The following is a 13,173-nucleotide window of genomic DNA, read 5'->3' as shown; positions in this document are numbered from 1 at the left end:
CGTCCGTATAGCATTCGACTTGCAATTAGCAGGAAATCAAGCTACGTATTGCTCAGAACGATATCTACACATCTCACCCGCAACATGGTTTTCCCCTACATGGTGTCATTCATTACTGAAGATTCTATTTCATCTCTTCACATCTGTGTGTAATTCATTCACATCAACTCTAGGTTATCGCATCGTTGACGATAACTAATGATTTTAATTAAGCAACTCTAGTAGACTAAATATTAAGAATATCCTTAACTTACAGCAGGGCTTCCACCATTAAAACTAGGACCATCAGTGCATGGAGCCACCGGCAGGCTTAATGTGTCAACAGGGGTCGGTGGTGAGATAGGCGTTGATTCTTCATCTTCCACATCTTGATGGTCTTCAGATGATAAACATAATGTTTCCATTTGTCCATACATATCTGAAAGTAAGAATGAGTTAAATACTCTCTATTTTCTAATCAGGAAAATCAGTATTAACTGTAGTTGTAAAATGTGGCTTAGAAGAGAGATGAATTTATTACAGTATAGATTTGATTACTTAAGATTTATACAAAAATACTAAGAAAAAATGTCCATCATGTCCTTATTTTTTTCTTTTTGCTAGTGGTTTAATATAGCACTAACACATCAAAGGTTTTCAGTGATGTAAGGACAGGAAGGTAGCGGGCTTAATTAAGGTATAGCTCCAGCATTTGCCTGGTGTGAAAATGGGAAACCATCAAAAACCATCTTCCGGGCTGCTGGTGGTGGGATTCAAACCCACCATCACCCATATGCAAGCTCACCGACATGCAACCCTAATCACATGGTCAACTCGCTCGATATCTCCTAAATTCGTATATATATATATGCTAGTTGCTTTACGTCGCACCGACACAGGTAGGTCTTATGGCGACGATGGGACAGGGAAGGGCTAGGAGTTGGAAGGAAGCGGCCGTGGCCTTAATTAAGGTACAGCCCCAGCATTTGCCTGGTGTGAAAATGGGAAACCATGGAAAACCATTTTCAGGGCTGCCGAGAGTGGGTTTCGAACCTACTATCTCCCGAATACTGGATACTGGCCGCACTTAAGCGACTGCAGCTATCGAGCTCGGTCTCCTAAATTCATTAGGGACTGTCTAGTTGATGCGGTAGAGCAGCACTTGGATCACCTGGAAGAATGTGGGTTAGATTCTCAAACAGGAAGTTGACAAAATTACAAAATGAGATTTCTACCTGTGGAGATATACATGGCCTTAAATAGTGACGGGTTGCAACTGGAATTGTGAAGAGTCGATTGCATATGCCTGGGGAATCGGGTACCCGATTCCGGAAACTATTCTGAGAATCTAGTAGCACATTCTATGATGCAGATACGTAAAAACACATGCAGCATGAATGTGTTCTGTAATGTGAGTTGGTTTTGTTTTATAACCAGGTCACTCTATAAGCAATGCCTCGTCTCATTGTAGTGTCCTGGAGTTATATACTTTAATGCAACTGTAATTTGATCAGAATATATGATTCTCTGTTTGAAACTGATCAAATTGTATGGATTGTTAACCAATCAAAACTTGTACGGGGATTATGACGTAATATAATTCTACTATTTCAACAAAATACAATTGTCCTGAAGAGACAACTTTAGCTAGTGTTAAGCAGTGATGAAAACAAAAACAGTAATTCTAACCAAACCAAACCCCATGGCGTAACAGCCCCAAAGGACCATGGCCTACCAAGCGACCGCTGCTTAGCCAGAAGGCCTGCAGATTACGAGGTGTGGTGTGGTCAGCATCACTAATCTTCTCGGCCGGTATTCTTGGCTTTCTAGACCGGGGCTGCTGTCTCAGCATCAGATAGCACCTCAATTGTAATCACGTAAGCTGAGTAAACCTCGAAGCAGCCCTCAGATCCAGGTAAAAATCCCTGATCTGGCCAGGAATCGAACCCGAGGTAGGCATCCTACACCATAGGGCCAGCAGAAATTCTAGTGGTTTCTCATAATAATATTTAGTATTAGTGTGAAAGGTTCATTGCAAATTAAATGTATCGGAAGACAAGGTGCGCTACAAAACAAGTTGTGTACTTATTACAGTGACTTAATTCTACAGACTTTATACATCCAAGTAGAGGTTGATCTCAATGGCAGCAGCTGACATTGGTGTAACTAATAAAGAAAAGAACGATTATAATAATATATCTCATAGGTGTTGTTATTATTATTATTATTATTATTATTATTATTATTATTATTATTATTATTATTATTTATCACCATCATATCAACCTACCTGTGGGTTTTCTTGAAGATGTCACCTTATCAAAATCAGTCCAAATAGAGAATTCACTCCTGTTGTCATCTCTTTTCAGAACTTGTTCACCATCATCTGTGTTAGCTATAACCTGCTCTTGTTTGTTTCATTTTGATAGCAGATCGATTGTATGCGTCTTTGCTACTTTTCCTGCAGTGTTGTCTGTGAATGTCAGTAACTTAAGCCTTGGATCCAGAAACATACATAAGGCAATCACATCGTTGTACTCTAGATTTTTGATCTAGTAGCGAGTCCCTCATATAATTTGTTTACAACGCCGATTACTGTTTCAATGAAGGCCTCAATTAACAGTTTTCGGCAAACATTTGTGAGGCCATTTGTCAAAATAAGTACTTGGCTGCCTGTTACAAACTTATGGCCACTCATTATGAGTGTAACCTCTTCAAATGGCTTGAGAACAGTACAAAGTTCTTTACAAAATGTCCATTCCTCTTCTGAAAGTACTGGGATGCCTCTATTTATGAGAGCAATTGAAGTTTTCACTGCGTCCTCCAATTCACAAAACCTTTATAACATATGCTAGGTGGAATTCCACCACATGGGGGCTTCCTGAATAAGTTTCTTGGGATGAAAAGAACCTATGTGCTGTCAGTAGCTTCTTCATGCCCGTGGTGATTCTCTTAAAATACGCCACTACATGTTTTACTTTCTCTAGTAATAATTGTATCTGTTTCAAAGCATCCTGGATGATTAAATTTAAAGTGTGCGCACAACAGGGAAAGTGCTTCCATTGAAGTTCATTTACAACAGCATTTTTCATATTAGATACGTTGTCCATTACAACGGCTACAATTCTTTCGGACAAATGAAATATGTCTGAAAAACACCTAATTTCAGCAGCCAAATTAACACTTGTGTGGCTATGAGGCAAAATTTAATATTTCAACAAAACTGACTCTATTTTGAAATCTTTATTTATGAAGTGTGCAGTGACAGCTAGGTAGCTCTCTGAATTCCTAGACGTCCAGGATTCGGTAGTTAAACAGACGCTGGAAGCCGACATTAAAGGTTGATGAACAACTGTCATACATTGTTCATATGTTGTTGGAACAAGTGATGATGAAATAGTCTTCCTATCAGGCAAAACGTAGGCAGGGTTTAATTCCGTACAAAATGCTGCAAAACCTTCATTTTCCACTATAGAAAAAGACTGAAAATCCACGATAAACAACTGTAATAGTAGCTTGTCCAGCTTCTTTTCCTGTACATCACTCAGTTTTCTTTGCAGTGGTAAAAATGATGACAGTGACTGTTGATTCACTGCCCCCAGGTGATGATGAAGATTCAGGAGGAGAGACAGGTACACGAGATGGCATTTGCGAAGGCTGTCCAGGACCTGATATTTGAGTACTATGAACATTATCAGACCCACATGCACTGATAGAATTTTGAGAGTTTAACATGAAAATATTCATTGTTGGGTGCCTTCTTTCAATATCTTTCTTGAAGTTAGAAACTGTGCCCCTGTAACTATAAATTTTTTCCCACATAAATTACATCGGGCAGATTTATTTATATCGTCTGTGACAGTGAAATAAGACCACAGAGGATTCGTCTTCTGTCGTTTACTCATCTTGCACAGCACAGTGTAAAACACGAAATATTAACTTGAAAGACACCGCGGAACTGTTTCGAGAAACTACACAACTGTATGTATTTATATTACCAATTGTAAACCTAATACAACGCTCTTGAGACAACTAACGAATATCTGTAATTCTGTAACCGGCTGACAAGTTAACAGTGTATCAGTGACAGTACTGCTTCTAAGCAGTTACAAAAAGGAATCCTAGTATGATAGGAAGTAAAAAGAATGAGAGAACTAATAGAGTAGTCATCAGGATCACGCCTGCGCAGGAGTGCGCGCTTAAGGCTAGCTGACGTACTTGCTTGCAGTCTAACATCTGTTAACCAATCAGTAGCTCCCTTAGTTTCGCTGAGACAGTTACTTTTCAATTAGGGTGTCGGGTGGAACATAACATTTCTGGAACAGATTATTGCGATGGAACAGGATACAGTATCGTGATACGATATGTAACTCCCATCTCTAGGAGAAACTAGAGGAAATAAAAGGGATATGGAAGGAGTATTTTGAGGATCTCCTCAATAGTGTAAAAAATACCAGAAAAATTATGGAAGATTTCATACTGAACAAAACATTCATTATTACATTACTGAAGAAATACCCAGAATGAAGTGGAGGGTAAGCTGGCGAGGATGAAGAGTGGCAAAGCTCCAGGCTTGGAAGAAGTCCCAATGGATACAGAAAACAGCTGGAATTGTTAATGTAAAGAGGCTAAACAAAGTGTTGAGAATAGTTTGGAAAGAAAAGAAGATAACAGAGAACTTGAAAAAGGAATCCTAGAAAGTAAAAAGAATGAGAGAACTAATAGAGTAGTCATCAGGATCTGTAGTCAGCCTCAACAATATGCATTACAGATGATGCTAATTACTGTAATATGTATTGTTGCACTAGGAGCTAGGAAATTCAGTTATAGGGAGACACCACAAGAGATTTCTGGACTGAGTCTATCGTATCAATTTTGTGATTTTGGAGCAGGTCCTTTATTTCGTCTCACTTCTGTTTGAGTTCCTTCAGCTCCAAGCCACATTCGACTTCTGGGTCCTGCAGTTTATTAAGTTTGAGGGTACTTAAATTCTCACTAGTCCTTCTTTCCATCACCATCATTATTGTTGTTTGTTAAATTACCACAGGCTGATGTCTGTAGAATCGATCTCTTAAAACAATAATGACCACCATCCAAACCATAGGTCAAAAACTTTGCAAACAGCAGGATTCAGTAATGCAAGTTTGGAGTACATGGTTTAAGTGTGAGTAATTCTGAGGTCAATAGTAATGGAATTATTCATTCAGTTTCCATGCTTTTCATGCACCTAGTCATAGAAAGCTATTCCATTTCACAAGGCATATTATACAAAGATGAAGGGGTAGAGTTATGTCTAGGCAACGCTCTCAGAAATATACTAGTGTCAAAAATGTAAACTTACCTTAAGAAAATTCCAGTTCTTGTTATTTATTAGGCAGCAGATTGTTTTTTAATCAAATGATGTATATTTTAAATAAATAATATAGGTACCGGTATCCAATGTACACAAACTGACAAACTACAAAATAATATATGCTTCAAATAATGGAGAACAATGCCTTTCACAGTTACAGTGTTCAAACTTCGTGCTAATCTATGGCCCCCCCGCTGTGATTACTGCTAGACAAATCCACGCCATTCTTCTGGTTAGTATTTCCAGCATCTCTGTGGTTATAGCTTTCCAAAGGTATTGTCAAAGATCTTCACAACTGTTGACAGAAGAGTGTCAATGGATGACATCATTCTTGGACAAGCTAGAGATATGTGAGCTGTTGAACGTGCCCTATATTTTTATAGAGACAAAGTAGTTATTAACTAGCATTAAAAAAGTTGGTGTGTGGGAGAACCAGTCAGTGGAATAAATCATTTGAACTGGTGTGGATAAAAAAAAAAAATAATACATTGAATAGTTCTGTTGGTGTTCGGTATATTACGTACTGTAGGTTATGGAGCTTAGGTTTACTTAGTTTCATATTTGGGTTAGAGGGAATGAGAAATAATATTCCATTTATTTTTGTTTAAATATCTATAGTTTTCTTAGTAGAATACTTACGAGACAGGTTATTAAACAGAGTTGTACTTTCCACAGCTTCTACCTTTACATTCATATAGATGATGATGATAATAATAATAATAATAATAATAATAATAATAATAATAATAATAATAATAATAATAATAATAATAATAATAATAACAATAATAACAACAACAACAACAACAATAATAATAATAATAATAATAATAATAATAATAATAATAATAATAATAATAATAATAATAATAATAATAATAATAATAATAATAATAATAATAACTTCACTTCAGATGTAAACTACCAGGATTAAAGTTGCAGACTTGGAAATAGTAAACATTTACAAACCACCATCTCAACCTTGGTGTAATGAAGCCATCAAGAATGTAAATCATCCGGCAGCCATCATGGGAGATTTCAACAGTAGGAGTACTTCCTGGGGGTATGGAGATACTAATTCAGATGGTCTTGGTGTGTTAGAATGGTCTGAAACAGAAGATGTTTTCCTTGTGTACGATGCAAAAGAGAGAGGCTCCTTTCACTCGGGAAGATGGAAGAAGGACACCAACCCAGACCTCTGTTTTGTTTCAAGGGATGAGCACGGAAGACCTTTACAGTGCAGCAGGAAAGTACTGAACAATTTTCCCCGAAGTCAGCATAGACCAATTCTTCTAAAAATTGGCATTGAAGTCCCAATAATAAGATCAACACCTGTACCTCGCTGGAATTTTGAAAGAGCAAACTGGGAAGCGTTTACTAATGAGTTGGATCACAATATTCAATGGATTCCACCCAAACTCGACAACTATAAGTGATTTGTTAGTTTAACATGCTCCATAGCAAAGAAACACATTCCCAGAGGATTTACAAAAGAATATATCCCCGGATGGAATAGAAGATGTGATGAGCTGTACGAAGAATACCAAATCAGCAACAGAAGTCGCTGATGAACTATTGCTCTGCCTAGATTCTGCCAGAAAAGACAAATGGAACTCAATGACAGCAAGCATGAATTTCCAACACTCAAGCAGAAAAACATGGACTCTGCTTAGAATACTTGGTAGTTGTACTTCCAAATATATTAATAAGAGCTCAGAGGTATCTCCAGTAGATGTAGCTACAAGAATCATTAAACTATCCAAAATACCAGAAAATGTCAATAAAGATGAATAAAAAAACTCAAGAAAGAGCTAAAAACTAGGCTATCCTCGACTGAATCAACCCCCCCAGTTCTCAGGGGAATTCACAACTGCAGAAATCTCAACAGCTCTAAAAGAAAAAAAAACAGGCAAAGCAGCAGGAGTGGATAGGGTATATCCAGAATTCCTGAAACATTGTGGACCTAGAACTCTACACTGGTTACTTATGTTCTTTAATGACATCTTAAGAAGTGGTAGGCTTCCATCCTTGCTTAAGAGGACTAAAATAGTTGCCATTCTAAAACCCGGAAAAAGCGGAGATAGTCCTGAAGATTACAGCCCAATAGCACTCTTAAGTATTTGCTACAAGTTAATGGAGAGAATGATTTACAACAGAATCTCAACCACAGCCTTCCAACACATACCAACTGAACAAGCAGGATTCCGACCTAACCGAAGCTGCTGTGACCAAGTCTTGGCACTCACCAGCCACATTGAGAACGGATTTCAAGACAAGAAAAGAGCATCGCTGTTTTGTGGACTTGACATCAGCTTATGACACAGTATGGCGACAAGGGATGATTTTGAAATTCTTGAAGATCATTCCCTGTAAGAACCTTGCAACACTTCTGAACAACATGCTATGCAATAGAGCGTTCGAAATACATTTAAACGGCAATAAGAGTAAGCGCTATATACTAAACGATAGTTTACCCCAAGGATCAGTTCTTGCTCCTCTACTGTTCAGCATCTATACTGCAAATCTTCCAGAAACTACTTCCAGGAAATTCATATATGCAGATGACATAGCTCTGGCTGCCCAATCGAGTGACTTCAAAACAGCAGAAACTATACTCACAAAGGATCTCCATAACCTGAACAAATATTTCAGTACATGGCGACTCAAACCTAACTTGATGAAAACTGAAGTAAGCTGTTTCCACCTAGACAATCAAAAACCCAACTATGTACCTCAATAGATTCACAATTAAGTATTTATTATTTTCCACCTAGTCGATACAATGATTGCTTAAGGCAATTTAATGATTAAAAGTGGTACATGTTTCGTATTTTATCAACATCTTCAGCCACATAACACTGTTTAGATGAAAAATATATAAAATTGACAAAGTAATGCTTAAGAGGAAGTGTCCTTAAAATTAACATAAGATTGACAACATTAAAACAAACAAAAACTCAAGAGAAAATATATAAATTATTACTACAATTGAAAGCAGTTGTCAAGGAAACACTTGTACAATATTCCATAGAGAGTATGTCCTAAATGAATATTCTTTTCTTAATAATTCATGAAAAAAAGGTCAAATTATAAATTTATAAATTATACAGTTTATAGGTAATTGTCGAAATGAAGAGAACCAGATATCACAATGTGGTTCTTATTATTAATGCAGATGAAAATATAACTAATTCTTAGTTGTCAATTCTTATTAAGCCTGCTTTCCTTTGGAACAGTAACTCCTGTCATTCTTTCACAGCCTTGTGTCTGGTGTAATATTGATGATGCGTTCTTCCTTGCTCTTGCACCTGTGGAGGTGGAGGAGCGGGGGATATAGGTGTGTCAAGAACCTCCTTGCTGCCACCTATAGCTTCAACTGAGGAGAAAATCCAAATTCTGGCCCTACAAGAAACACGCTTCACCGATTCAGAAACGATGGATTACAATAATTATAGGATCTTCAAAAGTGGAACAAACAAGAAAATTGGTAAAGGAGCAGCATAGTTAGGAATGGCCTTCTGTGTAGACAAAAAAGTTTTGGATTCAGTAATAGAGGTGAAACCCATCAACAATAGGCTTATGACCTTAAGAATCAGGCATACAAACAAAAAATACACCTTTATTAATGTGCATGCACCAACAAATGGAGACAATAAAAAGGAGCCTGAAAAAACAGAAAGATTCTGGGAAGAACTTGAAACAGAAATGGCCAAAATCCCTAAAAATGATGTGAAAATTCTACTCGGTGATTTCAATGCACAGCTTGGCAGGGAATACAAATACAGGAGGACAGTGGGAGACTATCCAGGCCACAGATTCACCAATAAAAATGGCACACGCCTCATTGAGTTATGCCAACAAAATAACCTCAAAATTATGTCAACATCACTCCGGAAGAATCCCAAAAAGCAAAAAACTTGGCGATCACCCATCCGTCATTTAGGAGAATTTCAGATTGATCATGTGGCAATATCATATGATTACCAAAAGGAAATTCATGATGTGCAAGTGCGCAGAGGTGCTAACATCGATTCGGATCATTATTTAAGCAGAATCAAAATTAAATTCACACCCAAAGAGAAATTCAACTGGAAAACATCGGTGATTCCAAAATTTGATCTGCACAAAATCAAGGACTACAAAATTTCAGAAGAATGGGAAAAACGACCTGCAGAGAGCTGGGAGAATTTCCAGACTAAAATCATCGAAACGGCCAAGGACCTAATCCCTCTTCGCAAGAAACCAAAACATCCTTGGTGGAATCAAGAATGTGAGATCGCACTAGAAGAAAGGAAAAAGGCATTTCAAAACTACAATTGTAACAAATCAGAAGAAACACAGAAGAAATTCTTCGAAGTTCGCAAGCATGTATCCAAGATTTTAAGACAAAATAAACGGAAATACGTCAATGTCCAACTGAAGTCAATTGAAGACAACTTCAAAAATTACAACACACACGATTTCTACAAGACCTTTGCGAACCAAATTAAAGGATATTCCCCACAGAACCTTTGCTTTCGGAAGCACGATGGTAAACTAGCCTTAACAAATAAGGAAAACTGCCAAGAATTAGCTACATATTTTTCACAGCTTTTAAATTGTCCAGAACCCAAAAAGAGATTCCCGAAAGTACAGCCAGAAATCAATATCGGAAAATTCGTCACCACCAACTCAAGAAGAAATTTATTCACATATCAAGAAACTTAAAGACAACGAAGCATCAGGGGAAGACGGAATTGTAGCTGAACTTCTGAAAAATTTAGGCCCTAATTCACTCAGAGAAATTACACAAATAATCCAAAACATTTGGCAAACCAAAAAGCTCCCGGATGACTGGAAGATTGCTCTAATCCATCCACTACATAAAAAAGGCAGCAAGTTAGATGTAAACAATTACAGAGGAATCTCACTTGTATCAGTCACATACAAAATACTATCATCCTGTCTCTTGCATAGAACACAACAACAATTAGAACCCAAATTATCGGAATTTCAAGCAGGATTCAGACCGAACAGGTCATGCCCAGAACAAATTTTCAACCTCAAAACCATACTTAAACTACGAGCCCTCAGACAAAAGCCTACGGTATGCACATTCGTAGATTTCAAAAAGGCATATGATTCGATAGACAGACCCTCAATATTCCAAATTCTAGAAGAGAGAGGACTAGATCCCAAAACCCTAGAACTCATAAGACAAACACTAACGGGCACAAAATCTAAAGTGAAATTTATGGGAGAAATTTCAGAACCCTTCGACATTCAAACAGGTGTGAGACAAGGTAATGGACTCTCTCCTATTCTGTTCAACGTCGTCCTAGACAAGGTTATGGAAGAATGGGAGAAGGAACTCAAGAAACTTGAATTTTGGAAACCGATCCGATTGGGCTTTCCCAAAAACAACCTCTACGTACCATACCTTGCATTTGCGGACGATCTGGCGATTTTAAAGAGGATGAGGAGACTGCCATCAAGCAGCTTGAGATACTTAAGGAATCTGCAGAAAAAGTGGGACTACAGATTTCATTTGAGAAAACTAAATTCTTCTGTTCAAAGACAGATATCACGAGCCTGAAAACAAAATACGGTAAAATCGACCGGGTCTCGTACTTTAAATACCTCGGAGAATTCATTGAACCGACAGGCCTTGAGAAGATCTCACAGCAAAACCATCTCCAAAAAGTCAAGAAGGCATTAGGGTTAGTTCAAGACATCTACAACAAAAAATGCATGTCAAGACAGACAAAAATTCGGCATTACAACACAGTCATAAAACCAACAGTCCTTTACTCAAGTGAAACATTGTCACTTAACAGTAAACAAGAATTAGAAGAAATAAAAAAGCAAGAGAGGAAGATCATCAGGAAAATCCTAGGAGCAAGATATACCCAAGATGGTTACAGGCTACAATCAATCAAAACAACAGAAAAAGCTTCAAACATTGAAATTGACATTAAGAAAAGACGAATGAAATTCTTTGGACACCTCACAAGATTACCAGAAAATCGACTGTCAAAAAGAATATTAAATTATGTTAGCTCACTTAAGAATTCAACACCTTGGCTGGACGAACTTCGAAAGGACCTCAAAAACGCAAACATATGTGCAACAGACATTTTAGAAAGAGACATCTTCAGACACAAAGTCAACAAGTGGGAAGTTACATCAGAGCAACCAAAGCAAAAACAGTGCAGACCGAAATGGTCGGAAGAACGTAAACAAGCCTTCTCAGAGAGAATGAAAGCCTATTGGAAGAACAAGAAGAACCCAAAGAAAGCTTGATTGAGTTGTTTGCTTAACGTCTTCCATTATTGGGAGAATACGCTAATAATAATAATAATAATAATAATAATAATAATAATAATAATAATAATAATAATAATAATAATAATAACTACATATGGTTCAATGAAAAGTTGGAGATAAAGGAAAGGAAAATACTACGAAAAATTCTAGATCCCAAATTCCATAATAACAAACTCTCACACATCAACAAAGAAACCTTGTATGAGAAATCAGAAAGGATTTCCGACACAATAAGGAAAAGGAGAACTGACTTTGAAGGCCACATCCAAAGAAAAAAGAAAAAATAAATAAAATAATAATAATAATAATAATAATAATAATAATAATAATTGTTCCGGGGTATCTGTGGAACGCAGAGAGATGAAAGAAGGTGCTGGGGTGAATGGGTCTATCTACAATATCAAAATGAATTTAAAACTTGAACTGAAGGTTGTATTTCTTCAAAAATGACAAATTTAACAAATTTTCACTTGGTAATAATTATATCTCGGGTACAATGCCAGATAAGGGTGGAACACCCCAAGAATACGGGAATTTAACAAGTTTGAGCTTTAAGCCCTCGATTTACAATTTCTGCACTACAAGCTCAAGTTTACAACATTTACCAAATGAGGAATAATTTAGTCAAGGGAAGAAATCCCCTAATTCAAGAGTACTTGCTCCCAAAATTTACAATATCTAGCATTCCAGAGGCGCCTTTCACTGTTACCAAACTTTGAAAAGAGCTTACATGCTCCCGCTTCCTCACAGCCCACTCAAGGCAGCATTACATCAAAATATTACACTCTCTGGCCTCACAAGGCACAAATTACAAACGGAAATACTTTTACACAGGGGTATCTAGTACCCAACCTCCCGGGTCTTTGCGGAAAAGAACAGGTTAAATAAAAGGCCCGAACACAAAGTGGATGGAGGCGTACACTGCGCTCCCAGATAATGAAATATTAAAAACCTACAGGGCTCTCGGCCGATGAAACTGGGGCTAGTCCCAAACTATTGAGGTGGCTCGAATGGAAATAACTTTAATACATTACAGGAAGAAAACAGTTACGAAGAAGTAGTCACCTCAAACCAAGATGAAGGATAGCTGGAGAGCGTAACTCACTCTCTATCCCCGATTTACAGTTAAAAACTTTATGAAATTTTACATTAACCGAAAGAAGATTTACATTCTAGAAAGGTTTGTTACATAGTTAAAGATTCGGACCTTTCCCTCGGATAAATTTGCGGAGCAGCAAGAAAGATAGAATTTACGTGGCCATTACCTTGTAGATGTTCTGCCTGCCGAAGAAAGAGCCGCCCCGCCTCCTGCCTTAACACACACACACTTAAAAAGATGACGATCAATTAACAAGGAAACCCAAAAAGCCGCAACTTTTATACCCTCAGGGAAGGTTCGAGAGAACTGAAGACTAATCCGGACACACCCTCTCAATTTTTATTGGTTAATTCAAAGTGAACAAGAAATGCAGGATTGGTTGAAAATTAATTACAAAAATTAATGATTGGTCAAATTCAAAACTGGCGGAAAGAAA

The 13,173-nt window shown here is 37.3% G+C and overlaps 1 protein-coding gene across 2 annotated transcripts in view; it reads right to left on the bottom strand.

The window, feature by feature from the left end:
• The window catches only part of ktub (Tub domain-containing protein ktub), a 162,434-nt gene that overhangs the window by 89,107 nt on the left and 60,154 nt on the right, over positions 1-13,173 (bottom strand). For both annotated transcript variants that reach the window (XM_067144422.2, XM_067144423.2), the window contains one exon: positions 255-418. In XM_067144422.2, the coding sequence (XP_067000523.1) occupies positions 255-418 (164 nt within the window). The remainder of the gene's footprint in view (positions 1-254; positions 419-13,173) is intronic.

This window comes from Anabrus simplex, chromosome 3 (assembly GCF_040414725.1).
Source record: "Anabrus simplex isolate iqAnaSimp1 chromosome 3, ASM4041472v1, whole genome shotgun sequence".
In the NCBI taxonomy this organism is placed as follows: Eukaryota; Metazoa; Arthropoda; class Insecta; order Orthoptera; family Tettigoniidae; genus Anabrus; species Anabrus simplex.
Note: the sequence above shows the minus strand (reverse complement) of the source record. Positions and strands in the feature narration are given on the sequence as shown.